General features: G+C 44.0%; 2 protein-coding genes and 1 long non-coding RNA gene across 4 annotated transcripts; 1 reads left to right on the plus strand and 2 right to left on the minus strand.

The window, feature by feature from the left end:
- Nucleotides 1–1,598: 1,598 nt before the first annotated feature.
- Nucleotides 1,599–13,300, minus strand: SLC13A2 (solute carrier family 13 member 2). 2 transcript variants are annotated; one of them, XM_065694368.1, is made up of 12 exons: nucleotides 13,186–13,300; nucleotides 9,946–10,074; nucleotides 9,482–9,618; nucleotides 8,233–8,459; nucleotides 7,367–7,547; nucleotides 7,027–7,149; nucleotides 5,874–6,095; nucleotides 5,687–5,784; nucleotides 5,101–5,222; nucleotides 4,161–4,322; nucleotides 3,073–3,210; nucleotides 1,599–2,445 (listed from the first exon to the last, which is right to left on the minus strand). In XM_065694368.1, the coding sequence occupies exons 1-12, from the start codon at nucleotides 13,285–13,287 to the stop codon at nucleotides 2,314–2,316; spliced, it is 1,773 nt and encodes a 590-aa protein (XP_065550440.1). In that variant the 5' UTR covers nucleotides 13,288–13,300; the 3' UTR covers nucleotides 1,599–2,313. The 2 variants fall into 2 exon arrangements, with proteins under 2 accessions (XP_065550440.1, XP_065550441.1); XM_065694369.1 differs by lacking the exon at nucleotides 9,946–10,074.
- Nucleotides 13,301–15,786: 2,486 nt separating this feature from the next.
- SLC46A1 (solute carrier family 46 member 1) lies at nucleotides 15,787–20,044 on the plus strand. Its single transcript, XM_065694818.1, has 5 exons — nucleotides 15,787–16,085; nucleotides 16,215–17,067; nucleotides 17,534–17,617; nucleotides 18,573–18,729; nucleotides 19,248–20,044. The coding sequence occupies exons 1-5, from the start codon at nucleotides 15,864–15,866 to the stop codon at nucleotides 19,321–19,323; spliced, it is 1,392 nt and encodes a 463-aa protein (XP_065550890.1). The 5' UTR covers nucleotides 15,787–15,863; the 3' UTR covers nucleotides 19,324–20,044.
- A 937-nt stretch (nucleotides 20,045–20,981) lies between these two features.
- Nucleotides 20,982–23,237, minus strand: LOC136022017 (uncharacterized). Its single transcript, XR_010615977.1, has 2 exons — nucleotides 22,309–23,237; nucleotides 20,982–21,888 (listed from the first exon to the last, which is right to left on the minus strand). It is a non-coding gene; the product is annotated as an uncharacterized LOC136022017 (long non-coding RNA).
- Between the last annotated feature and the right edge of the window lie 4 nt (nucleotides 23,238–23,241).

Raw genomic sequence — 23,241 nt, forward strand, 5'->3', positions numbered from 1 at the left:
ACTACCATCACTTCAAGGTGGAAGCTAATAATGAAATTGTCCATTCTGCTTATACCCTGACATTATTGTTGACTTCTCTGTCTCCAGATTACAGCTTTTCACCCCTATTCTTCTGGGAGCTGAGCATCTTTACATCCCCCTTGTGTAACTTTCACTGCAGCCCTTTTCTGGTAAGTCGCTAATCTTGATATACATGCTAATGGACATGGAACACCCAGTGTTATTGCATTGGCCCCATGACACTCTGTGCTACTTGATGTCTCTCTTCTTTCTTATTGAGATTGCCATAAAGATTGCACCTGTGCTCCTGCATGTACTTATGCACACCACAGCTTCTGAATAATGTAGACTAATAGAAAAGACTTCAAAGAATCATAACACACTTTTAAAGGGCTGGAAGGAGAGGCTGATGGGATATGTTATAAGAATGCTCCATTTCCTGCTTAGCTAAGCAGTAATTTAGAAGGACATGTAAACTCTGGGCAAGTGTTTCAAAGAAAACAAAAAGCAAACAAAAGCTATGCACAGTGCCCTGATGTTGTAGACAAAGAGTAAAGAAGGGAGAGGCTTCCAGCAAATCATCTGCTTGAGTTTGTCATTTTTGGGTGCTCAGACACAGGGTGAGCAGGGTAATGAAAATATTTAGACAGATTTATGTTATTTGATAGAGGTAAATGCAAAAGGAAAGAAGGTGAGTGAGTGGTTTAGCAGTGGCCTGAGCAAGTCATTATGTGATTGAAATCAATTACCCCGGAGCTCATTAGCAAAAGAGAATAAATGCCTTTCCTTCCCGTGCTGTGGATAGTTTATTGGATCCCTATCACATGTCAAATCAAACGCTATCTTTCAAAGCCACTGAAGGATTAATACCAAACTGTTCTTTCTGAGTAGGTGATTTTTCAGAGCAATGAAGCCATGAGTGCAAAGGGAATCAGTGAGCAGCAGATACAAGAACTGTCTTGACAGTTGGAACTGGAAATAGACCACTGCAGGTCAGTGAATTCTGACATCTCGTAAATCACATGTACACTGCACTCTGTCCTTGTCACCTCATGATTACCATAGAGAAAGAAAGAAGAAAGATTCTGAAGAGCATGCATGCTATTTTAGAGTGAAATTCACGCATTTTCACTCTCATTGAACCTGCAGGGTTCAAGTGGGACTTCAGAAATGCAACAAACTTTGGGCAGGCAACAACAAAACAAAGCATTTAGTGCAGGGTTCGAGGGCACCTATTGTATAAGTGGTGCGTCTGAGCCCATTTATGGCACTAAGTGCTTGATTTAACAAAGTGTCTTTGGATATTCTAGTATCTTTGTCAGTTCAGTCATTAGGAACTGCAAGTCAGTTCCAGCAAAATAGGATTAAATATTTAACAGTATTAGAGGCTTTTGTAAAGGAAGGTCTTGGGTTTGAGATCCCAAGAAAATTGGACTCTTAATAATGAAGTAATGATTACTTTAACAATAAGAGTAAATCAATTATGTTAACTTCTCTGGTGATTTAAAGATATTTTAAGTAAGCCCACACACAAGCAGTTGGTACATGGAAGACAAAAGCACTGATATATAATGGGAAAATTCTCCATAACACAGGGGTACATAAAAAAGTCTTTAATTCAATCATGTATATTTTAGGACACAGGGATTCTCTCCTTCTCAGAAGAATATTGCTCTTCTTATCGTGACCCCACAAGCTGTAATCTTACATAAATAACAATGGGAGAGACATTCTAGGAATAAAATGGTCTTTTACGTTCATAAGTGGACTGCAAATAAATACGTTTCAAAGTAATAGAGTGAGCTGACAATATGGGACTTGTCTGTAATCATACAGCACATGTCTTGCTGGGAATGCCCACAGAGAATTTAACAGTCATGTACATCTTGAACATATACACAGCAGACTGTATACTCATCAGGATCAGGAGACCAGCAATGTAGAGTCTCTTCTTTATATACACACCTCTCTTCTTTCTTGCTGCAGATTTCACATTCTGCAGGAGGAGCTGGAAAAGCAATGTAGCACTTGGGGAAAATCTACCCTTGCAGAGACAGAAAACCTGAAGATACCAGGGACAGTTGGAAAGCCAAAGGTTACCTTTTCTGGGGTAACGAAATTGCCAGCTAAACAGTGCTGGTAGGCAATTTTATTGCTGTTATCAACCAAGTGATTTTGCTTGTAGGTGGCTTGTCCTTTTCCACAGAACAGGCCTGTCTCTTAACCAGTGCCTTGGCAAAACACATGCAGATGATAGTCTTGCTCTCACTGCAGTTCCAACAGAAACTGTTGTTGCTTTCTTGCCTCTCCATATTACGGGCATGTACCTGTCTTATTTGCCCAAGATGGGAAAGTCTGCAGTTGGAACAAAGATGAAGCCCAGGTGTTGATGGCTAGATTTATCGTCAGAATTCCTAGAATGTTGAGTACAAACCCAGATTTGGCCTGGAATTATAAAAGAGAAAGGTTACAAGATGAACCGAGTTCTTTTTAATTCCTTGATGATTAGGGTTTTGTGTATGGTTAGGTTTTATCTTTGACCTTTTCTACAACTCCATCAGAACTCCATCCAATTACACCAAAGTTGGTTTTCTTCACAAATATAATTCGTGTTAGGGAAAAATGAGTTTCCATTGGATAAAACTAGATGTTCTGAAATCCTTTTAATCCACTTTTGTGGGACTTTCTCTTCTGACCTGATGTCTGTCTCTAATGTTACTTTGGACTTCTTCTTGGATCAATCATAGGTTAGAAAAGTTATCAAGAGACATGGTATCCTTGTCAGTCTTTCCCTAATATAGTGAGAAAGGGCATCAGGGCAGCCTAGTGACAGGGGCTGGGCTTTCCCCTTGTACCTGCAGGACTGTCCAGGTGGGTTGGACTCTCACATCTCTATGATCTACCTTTGGCCTTTTCAATCAGTTAGGCATTGTCATTTCTCATTGACAGCAAGATCTTACTGGAACATCTTCAAGAGGCCTTGCATGTTCTTTAAAAGCTCAAGGGCATCTTTATAAGTGCTGCTATTCTTTATAATGATGAAAATTCTGAAAAGAACATGCTTTCACTCACCATATCTATCACTTTGAGCTGTCCATATGAGAAGACAATAGCATTAGCAGGAGTGGCCACTGGGAGCATGAATGCCAACGATGCAGAAAGTGTACAGGGCAGCATGACATAGAGTGGATTGAGGCAGATCGCTTCAGCCTGTGCAAGGAGGGAGAGCAAATATGATGGTTTTGATAGACAAACCCACATAGAAATCTTTTGGCAGAGACTGTATTTGTTATGTCAGAAACCTCATTCTTTTACAAACACTGCCGCCTCTGAAATGTGGTTCTGCTTTAGCAACACCCAGCCAATGTCTGTATGCAGCAAATGCAAGAAGTGATTTTGTGGTCAGTGCTTTGTGTTCCTGACAGTGGAATCTGATCGCTCCAGCAGTATAAATTAATAATGGTTGTACTCCACTCTAAAAGCAGGAAAAAATGTTGCTTCAAACTGGTTAAGAACAAAACTCTGTTATCAGAGGAAACAGGGTAGCCCAAGCTCTGAAGGTGAGTGGTTTAGGGGTTAGCTGGAGACTGTGGCCTATGCAAACAGATCTTGGTGGAGCTTATTGCAGTTTCTGTCTGGAACCAGCTTTTCGTGCTGCAGAACTATGTCTACCCCAGCAACAGGAATCTCCTGTGGAAATGCAAAAATCTGAATTAGGTCATCGAGCTTGACTAATGCTATCACCTTCAGAGACTTCTGGAAGGCCAGTGGTCGGAGTGAAATACAGTAATGGAATGTTGCAGGGAAGCAAATGCTGCTGCTGGTGCTGTCTCTATGCAGAACAAATAGGAAAAAACAAGTACAGCTGGCAGTGACCTCATGAGGTTGTTTAGGCCAGAAGGCAAAGTCTAATATGCCAATGAATTTAATCCCTTTATTTTTCAGCAGCAATGGTTTTAGAAAGGTTGAACTAAGCACAGTATATGTGAGTATATATGCATCCACATGCATATCGGTAGATTATAAATCTTGTATTCCTGATCAGATACATGAACCAGTGCTTGACTGTGTTCGCCAGTTATTTATAATTGAGCAGATATATGCTTGCGAAAGAGTTGAAAGCTGTTCTTATAAGAGTGTTTTGAAATGCTGGAACTTACCATTGAAGCCAGAATAGGGAGGAAGAGGGTGGTGGTGGCCACATTGCTGGCACACTCAGTGAAAGTGGCAATAAGGAGACACAACAGGAGAGCAATAGCTGGGTGAGGGATTTGCTGCAGAGTACTCAGTTTGCTTCCTAACCATGAGGACAGATGAGACTTCTGTAACAGAGGAAAGAGGTCTGTCAGGATAGTAGACTGGAGAAGAAATAGCCACATCACTGTCCAGTTACATTTCTCATGTTGATTCTACCTTCCCTTCTTATAGGAGCTCTCATGCAAACTGCTTTCTGTAGAACAGGTAAGAGGCAACGCTCACAGATACAATCATTTGGTAGGTTAAATAACAATAAACAGGCTTTCCCTTCCAAAGAATTTGAAATAAGAAAAAGATACTGCATTATAGTATGTTATTGATGGCAAATAATTATTTTTCTGGTCAGGTCATTATTACACAAGATCAGTATTCAGGTCCTTTTGTTTTAATCTAAGCATTTTTATCTGCTCCTGAAGGTTCTCCAGCTAGCTCTACATTTGTCTTCTAATTTAATTTAAATCCTATTTCCATAAGGAGTTAGTTTGAAATAGTTTGGAGACCCATCCTGGGCACATCATCTCCTCATTCTTTCCACATCAGTTAAGGTTTATTTAATAAAATCTTCAATGTGTTGGGGTAGTTTCTTAATCATCCACTCTTCTAGAAGCATAGTTAATGTGCTGCCTGGATTGGTAGTACCATCCCAGTTGCACAAGCAACAATAAGGATTTGTTCTCATCACAGGATTCTCATCACAGGAAGTCTGTCCTACTGCCACTAGCTGAGGAGATGCATGTTTAGTGCTACCAGCATGCCCTCTTGTGTTCTGGGAGAGCACTCATGGAAAACAAGATGCAAAACACCCAGGGAGACACAAGTACCAGGTAAGCAGAGGAGTGCTACCTCACTGCCTTTGGCTAAGGCAAAGCCACCTCCCAGCAGAAACACAATGTTCCATGGCATTTTCTCGTGAACCACTTTCCACTCCAGGAGAGCTGGGGGTGCTTGGATCCTTGGCTTGCTGCCTAAAACTCAGAAAGATTTTGTAAGCCATTGTTGCATCCTCCAGAGAAAAGAGGACTTCCTGGAGGGAGGTGAGTTTAGTCTGAACATCAGGAAACACTTATGCCAGCAAGATCCAAGTAGGCTGGAATTATCTCTTACAGCAGTCATCAACAAAGATTTAAAACTTGACTTGCAAAAATACTTATGAGTGATGTGTAGCTGCTCCAAAAGGCATCGTAGAGTACAGGTAAGAGGGAGGGAGAAGTATGGCAACATATCTGGTAAGCCATGTATTCTCTCCTGAAGACTCCAGCAGCTTTTACAGATGTGTGTACTAGTGTCCAGAACATTGCTGGGGTAAGTGTTTCCTACTTAGTTAAATTACAAAACCAGAGAACTTTCATTAGCTATGTTCCTTGCCTAGCCTAAAGCATTACAGCTATGCAGGAAGAGCAGTTTGAACTCTTGTTTAATGTAAACGTACCTGTTTGGTCATTGTCTCTGAAACTGACTGACATGTCAGAAGGGATGATGAACAACAGAACCGAGATGAAGATGGCAACTGTAGCATCAGTGACATAGCTGCAAGAGGTCAGGCAGATATTCAGTTCAGCTCTGTTCTCATTTTCATTAAATCTAGCTTACTTTGTGAGGAGGAGAAGGGGTTATACCTCGTATCATTTTCACTGAACAGAACTGTTGCCCAGCCTGGGATGAAGCCAGGATCTCTTGTAAACCAGAGCACTACCAGTAGTACAAAGAGGACCAAAACTGCTATTTCCGCAAATTTCATTGAGCCCAATTTCTTGTTCTCTTCCTTGATAACGTCATAGGCCTGTTGCTCCTTTGCGTTTGCAGAGGCATTTGCAGCACACCCAAAGTTCTCACGAAAACTAGAAGAAAATGGACAAGAAATATCGGAGAAATTTGCCAGATATCCTTAGAGGTAAGAATCCAAATGGAATACACGGTCATATTATCTTTTAGATAGATGTATTTATATGTGCATATAGAAATCATATATATTATTATCACATCAGCAGCCATAGGTGTTGGATAGTAACTGCATTGTACTGTTTATTACCAAGATGACCAGAGAGGAGCTTCCTGCCCCTAAAAACTCATCCTCTACAGACAGGCATGGGTGCTATATGGACACATGGGGAAATAATAGCAATGTTGGTGTGAGTGTCAAGACTACATGATCACCAGGAAGTAAACAGTTGCCAAGCTTTTTAAAATGGTGGAAAAGGAGACTTTTAAAAGTGGAATTTCCAGCTGAAAGTGGTGGTCTTATATATTTCAGGTATTACAGCACTCTTTCAATTTAAAAGAGAGGAGGATGGGGATAATCCAAAAGTGATAGGCTAAGTATTAAAGTGGTAGGCAATGCAAGCTGGTGGTATGGTGTGATTAGCACTGGGAATGGCACAATACTAATCCTCTAGGTCTGGAGCAACTCTTATCACAAAGGTATTTACCAAGTGTAAGTAGAAATTAAATTCCTGGTCTGAAGCACAACAGTCTTTCAGGACCTGAAAGCAATGCTGCAGAACAGGTTGTATGCAGTTATAACTTCATGTTTTCATCTACCAAGTGTACTTAGCAGGGGTTTGATCAGATTCCTCAGAGGCAAAGTTACAGTATTTTAATAGATACTTAGTATGCTGCCCTGGTAGTGTCTGTTGTATGTGAGGACTTGTCACTTGCTGTCTGACTTTCAAACATAAGCTCATCACTAAAAGCATCACTTGTGTTCCAACATGTAACGAATACTTGATAACAGGCCTGTCAGCTGTAATACAATGTGTAAAGGGTACTTACTTAAAGCCCAAGTACAGTATCAGCAGCCAAATCCATGACAAAGTCAGTAACAAGACCATGGTGGGGAAGGCAAAGGAGAACCAAGAGGCAAAGTTGATGATATTGCCATTGTTAGGAAAGAGCCTGTGGAATGTAGATGGCTGTTAGCATCCAAAATTCTGCACTCTTCTGTATTTAATGATTCAAAAAAGCAGAGGTACTGAGACCCACTAAGGAAGAGAAGCTGACTTCCCAGAAAGTTACCAAATGGGTACTTTTCTTCTCTGTGTTGGCTGGAGGTCAGCTGTGGCAGAATGATGCACTTTAATGGGTATGTAACCCCAAATTCAGCCAGACTTACTCAGCAACTTGTCCTTGCAGTATCAGATTTGGTGTTGTCCCAGTTAGAGTTGCAATCCCTCCAATACTGGCTGAGTAACAAATACAGAGAGATATTCCCTTGCTGAATTTCTTGTGTTTGTCCTCTAGCAGACTTTCATTTCTCTTTCTGTCTTCCTCGACTGTCAGGGCATAACTATTACCTAGGTCCCAAGACAGGAACAAAAGTGTTACAGGAGCTAAACTGGGTAGGAAAAGATCTTGTGCCTGCATAATTCAGTATTTCAAGGCTAGGACACAATAGACAAAGAATTCCAGGAGGTACAACAGAGACAGGGGAGTTGGACTGAAGAGAACTTGTTCTATACCAGCACTTCACTCCTGGCACTGAGATTTGCATTTTGAGTTGTCTCATAGAGGGGAAGAAGGCAAGACAGCTGGTAAAGAGAGATTGTCGTATGATTGCATATCTTTGGATTAGAAAGATCATTTTAATCTCTACCCTTCTGGCATGAAATTTTCCCTCAGGAATTTCCTATTATCTGATAAGTTACGCAGTAGGTAACAATTGAACTAATATAACTATAGAGGGAAATATCAAACCTAATATAAAGGCTTCTGGTAAGTAAGAATTTACACATTTTGCTGTTTTGTTGATTAATTATCATCTTTTCATCTTTTCAATCTATTTGTAACTTCAGCAAGTCAGTAGATCTTAATATGCTTTTGTCTGGTTCATGGAAGAGCCTCATAAATGCCATTGTGTGCAGTCAGAATGCTTTGGGTACATTCTTCTTTCAGAATTTACTAACAACTCTAATGACATTGAAGAAGGCCTCAGGTCATCCTCCATTACCCCAAAGAGAAAACCACCCATAACCCACTCACCTTTTCCCTCTGTTTCTTTGGAGCTACCTGGCTTAGTTGACTCTTCCTGCAGTTCAAAAGCTTTATTGATCTTTTCAGATGTTTGGCCAGGTGAATTAGACTCTGCTTCTGACTTGTGCAACTGCTCCAGCACTGCTTGTGCTATTGGGATCATCATGGCAGTGGTGGCAGTATTGCTGATCCACATGGACAGGAAGGCAGTCACAACCATGAAGCCCATGAGAAGTCTGACATGAAAAGGTTTGGAAAAGTCAGTTCAGAACTCAGCTCTGTGATGCCCTTTCTTCATTGCAAAGCTTTGCTTACAAACCTTTTGGTCTGGAAACTGCTTAGTAACTCACACCCAGTGCTTCCTCCTACCCTGGTCTGCTCTGGGAATGACAGAAAGATTTAACAGTTTCAGCCAGTTAGGTTTTTACATTCTTAGCACTAGGAAAGGGGAAGCTGGGAGCTTGAAGCAGTTTATCCAGTCAGTGTCCTGCTTATTCTACATGCTTCTGAGGAAGACATTCCACCTAAACAACACATGTTAATGTATTATCATGTATTTTGAAGAGGAAAGCTGAATTTGATCCCAAGTGGCAATCAGTTTAAGCCGTAAGGAAGATGATCTCTCTTTTTTTTTTTTTTGGCATTTTATCCCCTCTATTATTTAAGATTTTCTTCATATAAAATTCTAATCCATGTTTCAGTATTACTCTGTTATTTGTCTCAAATTTATTCTTTAGATGAGACATAGATTATATATCAGATGAAAAGGGCTTTATCTTGTATGTGTTTTTATTCTATTGCTTTGTAATTTCCTTCACTATTCCCTCTTCTTATGATCTGAGACAAATTAAATAGGGCCATGAAGCCTCTTCATAGCTTAAACATCTAGGCTGGTAAACATTTGTTGTTTTCAAAACAAGCATCCCCATATTTCCTCTTCTCTCTCAGTTAGAGTATGTTTTTGTGTTTCAGCTGGAGTCTTTCCTGACTCTCTAAAGCTGTGCTTCTGGCCAAGCCTAGCAGCACCCTTTTCTTTCTGGCACTGACTTGTTGCTATTTCTCCACCTAAAGCCATTTGGCATTCCAGAAAGACACACCAAGTCTGTAACACATCAAAGGATCCCCATTTGCAAGGTCTGCTCTGGCTCTAACTCACTTGGACTGTAGAAAAGCATTTGCAGGATACAATTTGCAGATTCACATGGGAGATGACGGGCAACTAATGCCATAAAGTCCTTTATCCCACAGTGTTACTCACAGGGCTGGTCTCACACCAGTGATAAGCAAGACCCGCAGAGCAATGCGCTTGTGTAGGTGCCAGTGCTCAATAGCGATGGCCATCAGCAATCCTCCAATGAAAAGCATATTGCTGTCCTTCAGGTACTCCTGGCACACCTGTAACATGGAACAAGGGAGAGAAAACAGTGACAGGGAGCCAAGAAAGAAGGCATCTTCTGATGGAGGATCTCGTTCTGGAGACATTAGTATGGAGTAACTATGGATTGCATCTCAACAGTGGATTTGCTTTGATTCAGATTAGCAGCTCCACCAAGAATTCACTCTAGGCTCATGCAAATCCTGTTCTATGGAGAGGACAGATGACTGCTGTGTACCAGTAGTGCCATTTGCTCTTCTTTGCTCTGAAAATCACCTTAGAAATAAACTGCAAACAAGCTGACCAACAAGCACACAGGCAAACCTGTACAGAGTAAGATTTCTTACTGCTGTTGAATCCATGATATTCATCAACGGGAAGAGCAGGACAGGGAGGAGAGCTGTGACGGCCAACGGCAGCGCTTCCGTACACCACAACAGTGCCATCACTATGATAACATAACCACATTTGGCCTCCTGACAGAAGAAGAGTACATGCAATCAGAACAGACTGTACATCTTACTTAAGCTTTGAGAAAGCAACAGCCCATAATTATATTCCTTGCCTGATAAAGGGGTTAGAGAAAATGTTATTCTCTGTCTTCCCCTCCTATCTATCCTCCTGCCTATGCAGATTGTAATCAACTGACAAGTAATTCAACAACCTTGTGAGGAAAAGATGGGGGCCTCCAATGGGGAAAACAAAGAACCATAGGAAAAGAAACAAGTTGATGACTTTGAACCCTTCATGATAAGGATTGGCAGTCCCTGCACAGGCTTCAGGATTTTGCTGATGGAGGTGCAGAAACAGGTACTGAGCCAGCCAAGGTTTCCCCACCTTTTTCTCCACGTGTTTCAGGACATGGCTCAGGTGAACCCCGACTCATTTCAACAGCCTAGATTCCTTGTACCTTAAATACCTTTATCTGTTCTTCACTGGATTTTTAGCTTAGTACAGACTTTGAAAGGCTCACTGACAAACCAGTCACAGATCAGTTTCAGCTTCCACTGACTCTATCTTGTTTCTTTGAAGGAGGTATGATCCCCTATTTCATGTTCCTCTTTCTGAGAAAACACTTTAATTCTTTGGAGAACCACTCCAAGGTTTATATACAAATATTTAACTCAGTCCCTATACACTAGATAACTTGTCACAACAGGTTTTCACATGGATGGGCTGATGAAGAGAGCAAGGAAAAGTAATACTGCGGGTTACAGTGTCTTCCTCATTTTGCAGCTGGCACAATAATGGGTACCTGCAGATCCAAAGGAAGAAAACAGTGGTTCTGTGGACTTAGATTAAGGGTGGGCATGAATGAATGAATGAAATCCATATGAAATTGATTTCACCTGAATGAATATGTAGTGATGCTAAGTAAGGAAATCATTAATGAAGAGATGGACGTTGTAATGGTGAGATTACAGAGGATTAAACTGAGGAGCTGAGATAATGCCTGCCTGCAGGATCAAACTTGTGGTGCTTTAGAACATGCTGAGGACTTCTGGACATGGCCTGGAAGTTATAGAGCTGGTGACAGGAAAGGATGAACAGAGGAGCTGAGAAGTCTGGAGGAAAGAAGATCACAATCTAGGTGGTAAATTACCAAAGCTGCAGGGTTGGAGAAGTAAACCTGAAAGAGATTCAGGAAGAGATGACAAGATGCCTTTCTGAGCCTTATTTTTGAATGACAGCATTCAAAACCTTAACTACACATCCCGTCAAACACTTAAAGCAATTTTCAATGTTGATGATCCTTTTTTCCCCCATTTTTTTATCCTAATAGACACCAGTGGATGTCTTTTGAGAGACCTTGGCAGGGCTTTGGAACATATATTGTAGGCCCAGTGCTATTCTTCTCAGCCTGCTTTGCACAGGCTCCCAGTAGAAGCTGGAACAAGGCTTTTGACACGACCTATTGTCCTGTAAGGACATTTCTCTGTCATTAGACAAAACCTTGAGCATTGTTTGCTCTCATTTGTAATAGTTTAGTGCCCAGAGCTGTCATTACAGCTCAGGTTAATAGCTCAACAGAAGAGAAAAATGTGAAATTCCATTCTGTAGGTTGTGTGCTCACAACCCCTCCTGCTGAGGCACCAGCTTTTCCTGCTTAACATACCACGATGCACAACCCCAACACAAGAAAACTTCTTACAGATTGCAAAGGGAAAAGTCCAGGACAGTTTGAATTTATTGTGTTATAAGTGACTACCTAGAAACCAAAGAGAGTAATTTTGAAAGAGGAACTGAAACAAAACATTCCACAGCCAATACAAAGGACTTCCTGTATGGTAACAATGACTCCAGCAAGTTTGGCCTCAGGACAAAGAAAACCCATCTCTCTCTTTCTGGCTACTTAAAACTGTTCTGAGCCAGATCTCTTTAACTTCAGGAACCCTTTTGACTATGGAATGTTAACTAGCAAAATAAAAGTCTTTTTCCTGTTTTTTCTTCTTATTAAGGTTTAAGTGATACTTAAAGCTATTTTCTTTGCATAGCATGGGAATAAGAGGGCACTCCTCATCAGTTACCACATTTCTCCTCAAGCCAGTGCCATACTCTCATTCTTGCTTGCAATCCATACCTCCAAAGTCCCGGATAACATAGCTCCAAAAAGACTGCTGTGAGGAGGAAAGGGCTTTGGGACAGGCTGCATGAAAAGACAAGGAAGAACTACTGGAGTGAGGATGGAGCCTGACAAAGAAGACTAGAAACTGGGAGTCAGCAGGGATTTGGGGGCAAGCAGAGACCAGAGGAAAGAGCTGGGACTTGATGTCCAAAGAGCAGTGACAGGCGAGGTAGATTGAGACTTACTAATGCTGGGACTGCAATAGAAGACCTGAAAAGTAGAGATAAGATCTGTCTGCATGAAGAGATTGGGAGGCTTAGAAGTAAGTCAGAGCACTGGCAGTCTGCCTGCTCAGCACGCTGCGTTTGAGTGATCAATGCCTCAGAAATACCTCAACAAATGCTACAGGGATTTGGAGTTAAAGAAAGAATTCTAGGCAAAGTGTCTTCCGAAGCTGGACAATTTCAGTTTTAAATCACTGTTTGGAAAGATTCTTATAGGAATATGCTAAAGAAAGAGTGAAATATTTATTACTTTATTCTCATGTATCAGAGTGCCTTGTTCTGGCCAAGGAAAATGCCTCTTCTATCTGGCAGTGACCACAAGGGAAAAAATGAAAAGAAAAAACAAAACATGGAGTGCATTCTTTTAGGAAAGCAGAAGGGGAATTAAAAATTGAGCCTTAAATTGTGTCTTAGGTTCACACATATGAGCTTCAGCACAGGAAGTCCTTTGCTACATCAGGCAGAAGCAAAGCAAAAGCCACAAAATCACTTGTCACTGAGCATTCTTCTAGAATATGTTATCACAGATGTATCTGTTCATCCGTCTACGTCACATGGCTTCTATATTCCCTCACTACCAGTAGTCAAAGGAGTCTGCTCAGCAAACAAAAAAGATCTTCAAGCCATAAATGAAGTGTCTCTGAGGAAGGATCTGTATGTTCGCCTCAGCTCTGTCATTTTAAAGGAACAACTCTAAGGAGAGATTTGGAGATCAAATTCAGTTTAAGAGCTCTTACCTTGGTAGGGACAGCCAGAGGCAGGGGAAGAAACAAGAGGGGTATAAGCACCGCAAGCAGGTATTTCTTGCAGGCCAGGATAACCTGCAAGAAGCGAGGCATGGTGCTGGAGCTGGCCCAGTGCTGAAGGAACCAAGCTCTGCTGCTGGAGGCTATATAAACACTTGGGAATATTAACCATTGACCTCGGGAGGTTGGGTGTTGTTTTTGGAACTGTAATCGGAGAAAGAAGGAAGAGAACAAAGAAGGGAGGAGACAGCAGAAAAGAGTGTCAGACCAGGTACTTTCTTGAGACAATTTTCCTGATAACTGATAAATCCAGTAAAGAATTAACTCCTTGTGGACCAAGCAGGTTTACTAACAGCATCCTGAAATGACCTACTCTTTTTAATAGAACATTAATGTCTTGTCTAATGCCTTCTTTGAGTAGATACTATTATTCCTTCTATAAAAAGAGAAACTGCTTCTTCATAATAGCTTGAAGATCTGCAATATTCAGAGTGTAGAGCTTAGAAAGGTCAAGAAGCATTATAAACACATTGTTGTATTCACTGAGAAGTTCTTTGGGTAGCAAAACCCACTAGAACAGAGCTTCCGGCACCAGATGCCACATCAAGTTCCCATGGAGAAAGGGACTCACAGTCCTCCCCACCTGAGAGCAGGAGCACCCATCTTTGTGTAATACAGCCCTCATGACAATCCCTCTTTCTTCTATTCACAAGAGCAACAGGGGAAATACTAAGGTTTGGTCAGAACTCAGTTCCTCCCACCTGGCAGCCCAGTAGGTTATAAGGCAGGCTTAGGGCCAGAGAGGGAACCCTATACTCTGAAGTAGCCTGTTGTATCTCAGTGGATTGGGAAAGACTTGACCACAGTGCATCACTTTGCAGATACCACACTGAGGATTCTTAACCTTGATCTTGCAGGTCTATAGACACAGTTTTGGTAGCCTGCAGTGTCCTGGGCAGGGAGGTGAACGCTAAATGATCAGCAGTTCTTGGTCATTTTAGCAAGAAACTCTCCAAATCCAAGCAGTGAATTACTTGGTTCTGTGAATATGCCGGAGCGGAACTAAACTTTCCAGTCCCAAAGGGGGTGTCAAGTCACTTTGATGTCTTTGTTTGGTAGATCAAGCAAGTGCATACTTCAGATAACGATGATAACATTTCCGTTTTATTGGTATGAATTGTCTCAGCTCTGTTTATAGCTTACTCAAGCAGAGAGAGAGGAGCACAGACATTAGGTCATCTGATGTCAGCACCACAAAGAGCTTCTGCTCTTTCCCTCTCACACCCCTTTTCTGCCAGTGCTTGTGATTGAAAACCAGTGAGGTTTCAGCTGCCAACTCACAGCTCTCTTGCAAACTTGATTTAGGCATATTGCTGACAAGAAACAGCATCATGTAACTTAACTGCCAGTCCTGAGCGTTAGCGCTTCAGCATTGGTACAAAAAGGAATGAGGAAGCACTTTCAAATGAATTATACTCATATTTTTGCTTCTATTTAATGTTGAATTAGTGGCTGAAAAGGTGCAGTGACAAAAGCAGCCAATTGTAAAGGCAAAGTAATTGTTCTACTTTCTACTCTTATGTCCTAAGTTTGCAATGAAAATCTAAACTGACACCTTCTCACATCTCTCTTACGAAGGGTGGCCTCCAGCTGCAGCATGGCCAAGGGGGAATAAGTAACAATGTGGAATGATTCCTGCCTGTTCCTCAGAAGCAGCACATCCACAGGGATTGTCTCCACTGGAAGGTGAGTCCTGTTGCTCGCAGATGCTATAAGCAGGCTCTGCAAGTGTGTTGCTGCAGAATGACTGGTTTATGTGTTCAGGGGGATTGGTCAGAGCTTCACTTGTAGCCCATTAACACTCCCTCAGTGGTGTCAAAGGACTGATGTCAGTTTGCATTAACTTGGAACCACTCCAGTGTATGTAGACAGGTTAATCCAACACTGAATTGGGTCCGTGGAATTAAAAAACCAACTTGGTCTTTGCTTCCTGATCTGCTCTTCCAGTCAGACCAAGCCCAGCAGGGAACCAAACAGCACAGGCAAAACCTCTGTGTTGCAGCTCTAAGTGATTTTGTCCTTTCAAAACAAGAAGTATTTTCTAATGTGCTGTGAATCAATAGAAGTGATTACACATTGCAAACCGCAACAGTTGTCAGATCCTAGTGCATTTATGGAATCCTAGAATGGTTTGGGTTGGGAGGGACCTTAAAGCTCATCCAGCTTCAACCCCTGCCAACGGGCAGGGCCACCTTCCATTGGAGCAGCTTGCTCCAAGCCCCTGTGTCCAACCTGGCCTTGAGCACTGCCAGGGATGGGGCAGCCACAGCTTCTCTGGGCACCCTGTGCCAGCGCCTCAGCACCCTCACATGGAAAAACTGACTCCTTTAAGACATTGATTATAACTTTTCCTTTGGACATAAAGAAAACAGGGTTTAAGTTGGAATTTCTTTACTCATCGATCAACAGCACCACCGGGGCTGAAAGCCTTACACACGATAGGGATGCAAGCGTCAGCCCCGGCGCCTGCTCTCACTGCAGCTCGCACAGATCCCCTCCCTCGTTCTGCAGGAGGAAGCGCTGCGAACCCCGTGCCGGTTCCCCGGCGGGGCGGAGCGGAGCCGAGCCGCCTGTCCCGGGCGGAGCGAGCTGCCCCGCTCCCCGCCGCCATGGCCGCGCCGCCGCCGTCCCCCGCCCGCCGCTGCCCCCCGGCGCTGCCCGCCGCCGAGCCGCTCCTCTTCCTGGCCACTCTGTCCCTCGGCCTGCAGGGCCCGCTCGCCACGCAGTACCTCTGGGACCGGCTGGGGGCCGAGCGCGGCTACAGCGGCCCTAACGCCACGGGTCCTGCCGGCTGCGGGAACAGCAGCGCGGCCACCGACCCCCTGCGGCAGGTGGGAGAACAAAGAAGGGCGTATGTGTGTGTACGGGGGGGCTTGGGGGTGCTGCCACCCTTTGTGAAGCTCTGGGGTGGTGGTGGGTGCTGCTGGCCCTGGATCTCATCATGCGCCTGTCTCTTGCAGGAGGTGGAAGTGCTGGTTTCCCGTTGGAACCTCTGCATCAACCTGGGAGGCTTCTTCGTTGGTGTCTTCTCAGTGACTCTCTTTGGACCATGGAGCGACAGTGTAGGCCGCCGTCCTGCGCTCATCCTCCCTGCGCTGGGTATGGCCTTACAAGCGGCCATCTATCTCCTCGTCATGTACCTCCAGCTGCACGTCGCCTACTTTCTCCTTGGCCGTGTTTTGAGTGGCCTCATGGGAGACTACAACCTGATCCTGGCCAGTTGCTTCGCCTATGTGGCCGACACCAGCGATAAACGCTCACGTACGTTCCGCGTGGCCGTGCTGGAGGCATGCCTGGGCACTGCGGGCATGCTGGCCAGCATTGGCGGTGCCCAGTGGCGCAAGGCCCAGGGCTACATCAACCCCTTCTGGCTCGTGCTCGCTGCCAGTCTTGCTGCCACTCTCTACGCTGCTTTCTGTCTCCAGGAGTCGGTGAAGCAGCAGAAACCAGCCAAGCTCTTCACACTCAGTCATTACAAGGCTGTCTACAAGCTGTACACAGCCCCAGAAAACCTAAGCTCCAGGAGGAAGCTCGCTCTTTACACCCTGGCTTTCTTTCTTCTTGTCACAGTACATTTTGGAGCCAAAGACCTCTTTGTTTTGTATGAGCTTGGCTCCCCTCTCTGCTGGGCTGCTGACCTCATTGGGTACGGCTCAGCCGCCACCTACCTGGCTTACCTGAGCAGCCTTGGGGGCCTGCGCCTGCTGCAGCTCTGCCTTGAAGACACTTGGGTGGCAGAGATAGGATTGATCTCCAACATTTCTGGACTGGTTGTGATTTCTCTTGCTGCTACGACACCACTGATGTTTACAGGTGATGCCTCTATCTCAGGCTCTTAGCTTAAGGATGCCAGGAGATGTTTCTGGTAGTTTCAAGCTCATAGAATCATAAAATAGTTAGGGTTGGAAAGGACCTTAAGATCATCAAGTTCCAACCCCCCTGCCATGGCCAGGGACACCTCACACTAAACCATGTCACCCAAGGCTCTGTCCAGCCTGGCCTTGAACAGCCTGTGTACTGAAAACTGGGGCTTCGTAACAGCAAAGCTGTCCTAACACTGAAGCCGAGAGTGCAACCATACAGTTCCTAGAATATTAAGTTTCCCGTAAGCTGTATTACACTACAGACATAGACTGAAGTGCATTATCAGATGCAGGAGGGAGAATTTGCTCTAAATATATCAGAGATAAACTGTCTGGAGCTACTGATCTCTGGGATTGACTTTGGAGACTTTATTTTTCAGCTGAGCTTTCCCTAATGTGTTGTGTCTTGCTCACAGGTTATGGGATTCTGTTCCTTTCCATGGCAGCCACTCCAGTCATCAGAGCCAAGCTCTCCAAGTTGGTCAGTGAGACAGAGCAGGGTAAGGAGTTAGTATGCTTAAGCCAGATCCTGAAACACTGGTTTCTTGAACAGTGAAACCAAACTGCTTTGGGAGGTTAGGACTTCCCTGGCTCCTTTGGACTCCTGTGCTCCTCCATTCACCCTCAGGCCCATGGTAGCACCGATTCAGATGCTGCATTTCGAGATAAGGACAAGGGAAGAAAAGCAAGATGGAAAGTATTGCATTCAATCTCAAGAATAGTTCATTCATCCTATTTGTTTCCAAACTTTTACAGGGAGCAAGAGTTAAAATGGATTATACAATGTGCAGGAAGTAGAGATTCCCTGACCAGAACTTCTTTCTGTAGATCAGTAACAGTGGGAGGAAACCCAGTGTTCTTGAAGGGTTATATCATTGACCATGGGGAAAGATCATGGATAACCCATCGGAGGAGTATATTTGCCTTCCAGTAATTTATTTGTAGAGCTTGCACTTGCTCTTAACACTGCACTGGAATGACTCTGCAGGCAGACAGAGGGAGGAGGTGACTTTGCACGGTTTGTGTTTCTTATATTATAATGAAGATGGCACATACTCGATACCACATTTATGACGGTAAGTCTATAAAGTGGAGTCTTCTGCTGTACTTAATGTTCAACAGGCGATAAGATGTGCTTGTTGTAAATAAATCTACAGAGCCTTGTCTTGAAGCATTTATGGTGAAGCTGATAGCTAATATCCCTGGTCAGCCCCAGTGATACAAATTGTGGAAGTCACAGAAACTGAACTTGACAAGGTTGAACTTGCCAGGCCAGTGTGGTATGCCTGCTCTCTGCTCTCAGCTCTTCTTACCACACATGATACCCAGATGCCAGTTCTCTAATAGGAAGCGCAAAGCCTTACTAAGATTGACAGAATCCCACTGAAGGTGATGTGTTGAAGGCATTTGTAGGCAGGGCTCTCTCACCATTAACCTCTTCCATGTGTTTTTCAGGTGCTCTCTTTGCTTCTGTTGCCTGTGTGGAAGCGCTGTGTTCACTTGTGGCTACAGGAGTGTTCAACTCTCTCTACCCTGCCACCTTGCACTTCATGAGGGGATTCCCATTTCTTTTTGGGGCTGTAATCCTCCTTATTCCAGCAGCTATTATTGGGTAATTTACTTCAAACGCCTAAACTTTGCCTTAGGACCTGTGAAGTGTGATATGAAAAATACCATTTACTTTGCACAGAGGTTCACAGTTTTTAAGGTGTATTTTAAGTTATGCTTGTGAGAGGGTGTTTAGTGCCCCCAGTTAGGCAGAGGGGCGGGTCCATTTCTTCTTGCATCTGAATCTTAGTGATAGGATCCATGATGCATCCTGAGTAATATAGCTGCCAATTTTAAAAGCACTTCAAAGTCTTGAATTTGAAAGTCCTTCTTTATGGGAGAGATGGAACTCTCTTAGTGGTCTCTGCCTGGGGTTTCTTTAATCAAAGCAAAAGTTGTGTCGTGATAGAAAATAAATCCCCTGGTAAGTCCTGGGACAGAGAATGTGTTGGGATTTGCAGTAAAAGTGCCTCAGCTCCTGGCAGGATCATTTTGTTCTGTTCCTTTGAAACTTTAAAGCTCAGTTCATTCAGCAACATGCCAGTGTGCCTCTATAGGCTCTGACTGTTCTTTCTTTCTTAGGTGGATAGAAATCTGGGACTCAAACCGTGACTACAATCACTTCTCAGATGCTTCCCTGTCCCCTGCAGATGGCTGAGAAGCAACTTAGCAACTAGGACTTGGCCAGCTCAGCAGCGCCCATCTGAAGACTGCTCTTTATACTTGCCTTGAAGGACAGATAAGCATGGGAGGGACACCCTGCTTGGCCTTGCTAATCTTTAAATGCCAGATAGTTGGAAATTGTGGCTAAGACTACCAGTAAGAACTTGACCTGCAGATGTCAATGCCTCCTCGCTGTTGTGTTGGCTCATCTGGCAGAGAAAACCCAAGAGACCCAAAAGCCAATCAAGAGTAAAAGCTGTTGTTGGCCATTTGCAAGGCTGGTTAGTGGTTTGGGGTTTGGTGAGGAGGAAAGGTTCATGCTTTTAGTGGTGAGAGAAGACTGAATTCTGTTTTAATTGCCAAACATGTGCCCCTCTGAGTACTACAGAGGGATGAGCTGGTCTAGGGACAGGATGAGTGTCTTTGGAGGTAATTTGTTTTCGTTGTGTGGGCGTAATTTTGTGTCGTTGACCTCAATTCTGCTGCCCTTCCCAGGGTATGTTGATGCCAGCAAGTAAACCCCATGTTCGTAGTTGTTCTTTTCGAAGCATTAACTGTATTGCCTCAATCCTGTTCTCTTAAAACTGCCATAAACCAGCAGTTCTGTGTACTCTGCATTGCACACATGGTTGAGATGCATGCAATCATGTCTGTACTGTGCAGTTGCTTTGTAGACATGTTAATTTCAGAAAGAGTAAAACCTCCATTGTCTTCTATGGTTCTTAGAGCTCTTCACATCATTTGTCCTTGCCTCACTCTCTGCTTGTCTCCATTATTTTCCTTCTGCATCACTTATTGAAGCCTCTGCAGTAAAGCAGCAGCAGCAGCAGCAGGAAGTTACCTGTGGTGTGGAGAGGGAGCATGTGAGAGTCCAGAACTAGGAAAAATGCAGGTTTGGGACTTGCAAGCAGCCAAAGCTTGCTTTTCCTGAGCACTGGAGTAAAGCAAGTGGGAGTGCTTAGTCTGTGACTTGTCCTTTAATATGCAGTAAATATGAAATGCTTACATACAGCTTTGTTCCCTGTTCCATAGGAGCTTGTGGTAAAAGGAGAAGGTGGAGAAGAAGGGAGGGTGTAAGAACTTGGTGTTATGCCACTTGCTTTGTGCAGTTACGGCTGTGGTCATAGGCAGGAGTTATGTGTCAGATTAACGGGCTAAGCCCAGAATCAGCCCCCTGAGGAACAGGGCATGCTGTGAGTGCTGTGTTAGATGTTTGTAGCTGGACTGATTGTGAAGTTAAGTCTTCTCTACCATGGACACCAGTGCTAGCAAGTGCAGTGAAATGGAACTCCTGCACTGCCTCTGCTTTCCTGTTTGTGTCAGGGCATTTGCAAAGGAGAAATTCAATAGGAACTCTTGTGCTCTATTACAGAAATTACCCCAAAGTTTTTCTTGGGTCTCCTCCAAGAACTCCAGCCGTGAAGCAGATACATGATCCATGCATCATGACTCTGGGCAGCAGGTAGCGAGTCCCTGGGGATGCAGCGAGCTACAGCAGCCCATGCAGAGATGAGTGTGAAGCATGAGTCCCCATAGAGAATGATGCCTGGAGGATGTCAGTTCTGCTGCCCCATCAGAGAATGAGAAAACATGACAGCAAGAGAGAGCCAGGGAGAGAAGGCTACAGGGACATGTGACACAGACAGGTGGGAGTTTTGAGTATAAACCAGATTTATTAATAATGTCTGAAAGAACAACTCTAAACACTTTCTGACATGACACAGCAAAGGAATAAGCAAGGGTAGGAACAGAAGAATTCACTTCCTTAAGACTGCTCCAGCTGGAAGGGGCTAGGTATGGGATGTTTTGTCCAAAGCAGGGTGAGTTCCTTAAGGTGAAGATAACTGAATGATGGGGAAAGAGGAAGAGTCAGGGTCTGGGCAGCTGGAGCATGAGATGGGATCTCACTGCAGATGACACCCAAACTGTAGAGAGCAAGTAAATCTGTATCTTGAATGGTGGGTGAGGAGGATTGCTAGAGAGCTCCTGGGAAACGAGATACAATGATCTTAGTGCGTATTATTGTGGGGAAGACTTTGTGTGGGACTCCTTCAGTGGCCATGGAGGCCTTGACAATCAATCAGTACTTGGAATTTTCGCTGAAGCAGCTCACAAGGAGCTTTAATCCTTTGGCAGATTCACCTTTGGGCTCATCTGTTGGCTTCCTTGTGTTTAATCTGGAGATTAGATAGGTTCTATTTGTGATGAATGCTGGGCAGACACAGCTATTAACCTTTCCCTGGAGAGCAAAGATGCCATTAACCGTGAGCTGATAAGAACTATCCATAAAGCTGTGATTAAGCACCAGAATTTAACTTCTTTTTTTTTTTCCCTCAAATGTTCATGGATCTAAGCCAAAAGGAAATGGGTTTGTGTTCCTGACAGTTAAGCAGCAAAGTTTCAGGGAGAGGCAGGAGAAGGACAGGGTGATTCAGATTCCTCATTACCTCCTGAAGGAGTTACCTTGAGCAGAGGAGCTTGCTCCTTCAGGGTGGTACATCAGCCTGGTCTCCAGAGTGGTGCTCCCTGGCCATGGCTTCATCATCCTCCTGTGCATGCTCTGAAAAAGGATATCTTTTTGCATTATTCCCTTTGCACCAGAAACGACAAACTCAGGTAGGAGCTGCAGTTTCTGTCCTAGTTGCAAAATGGCATGTTGTTGAGAGCTGCACGTTGTTGAGAGCCTGCTCACCCTCCAAGGCAGGCAGGAGAAGCAGGGTAGAGCTGAGAGGGCAGAACTTGGGGAGATGTGTTAGGGTGCTCCTGGTTCTTCATCTGAGTGTTAGTCCCCCTCCCAGCTGGTGTTCACACCTTGCAGATGGTGTTCACACCTTGTAGCCTTCACCCACCTTTGCATCAGCTTCACTCCTGATGTTTCAGGGTGAGTAACTGCAAAAAGACCTGGTGGGTGTTGAGGAGAGGTTGATAGAAACAAACAAATGCTACTTGAAATTGAATCCAGCAGAGACTAGAGACAAACCTCAGCCTGAAGAGCTTAGCCACGGCTGTCAGGGGTGGGTGGCAGTCAGCAAAGAGGTACACCAGCTCCTGTTTGAAGGAACAGACCATGGAAGCACCAACAGAATAAAACACAGCCAGTGTTTAACTCCACAAGTACAGAACAGCAATTAGCATCTTCCATATTTACATGGATATGTTTTCCAGAGATCCAGCCTCCTATGCCCTGTAAGTATAAACCTGATATTGTGGTAAAGCTGAGGCACCAGATGGTGGGAAGGGGTTGTTTTAAAAGCACTTCTTGCAAAGATCCTGCAGAAACTTCACATGATCTGAAAGGAACAACTTGTCATAACGCCAAACTTGCACGGCCAGAGTTAAGAACACAAAGTGCCTTTGCAGCATTAGAAGGTGGAAGGCCCTCAAGAGAGGAGTGAGCTCAGTTGATAAAAGGACATTACTAGGAAAGAGAAATCTGCTGCTGAGCCGTTGAGAAGGCCTCTGGTTATCTTTCCCAAACACAGGGATTTTGTTAGGGCTTAGCTTTTATTTGCCCTTTCCTACTCTTGGCTTCTGGCCACGATATTCCCACAGCACACAGCAGAAGCCATATGATGCTTAGGGACCGTTTCCTCTCAACTGCTCTTCTCTCCTGCATGTCCTCTTGTGATGTATCCCCCACCAATTCCCAAGTTTTGGTTCCTCAGAAGACCTTTTCTCTTTGGACATATTTCTCTTCCTCTTCAGATATGTTTTCCTCACACCCTCAGCACTGCAGGAGGTATAGCCTGTGTGTCCTGCCTTCCCAAGGGAGGATGTGGAAGACAACTCATCCATCCCAGAGTCCACCTTAACTTGGTTCACCAGGCACCGTGTGAGTACTAGTCCTTTAGTGCCAAGGGCTTGCATTTGGAGGGCAAAAGGGGGGTAATGAGCCACAGGCCTTGTCTCAAGC

The sequence above is a fragment of the Lathamus discolor genome, chromosome 14, assembly GCF_037157495.1.
Source record: "Lathamus discolor isolate bLatDis1 chromosome 14, bLatDis1.hap1, whole genome shotgun sequence".
Classification (NCBI taxonomy): Eukaryota; Metazoa; Chordata; class Aves; order Psittaciformes; family Psittacidae; genus Lathamus; species Lathamus discolor.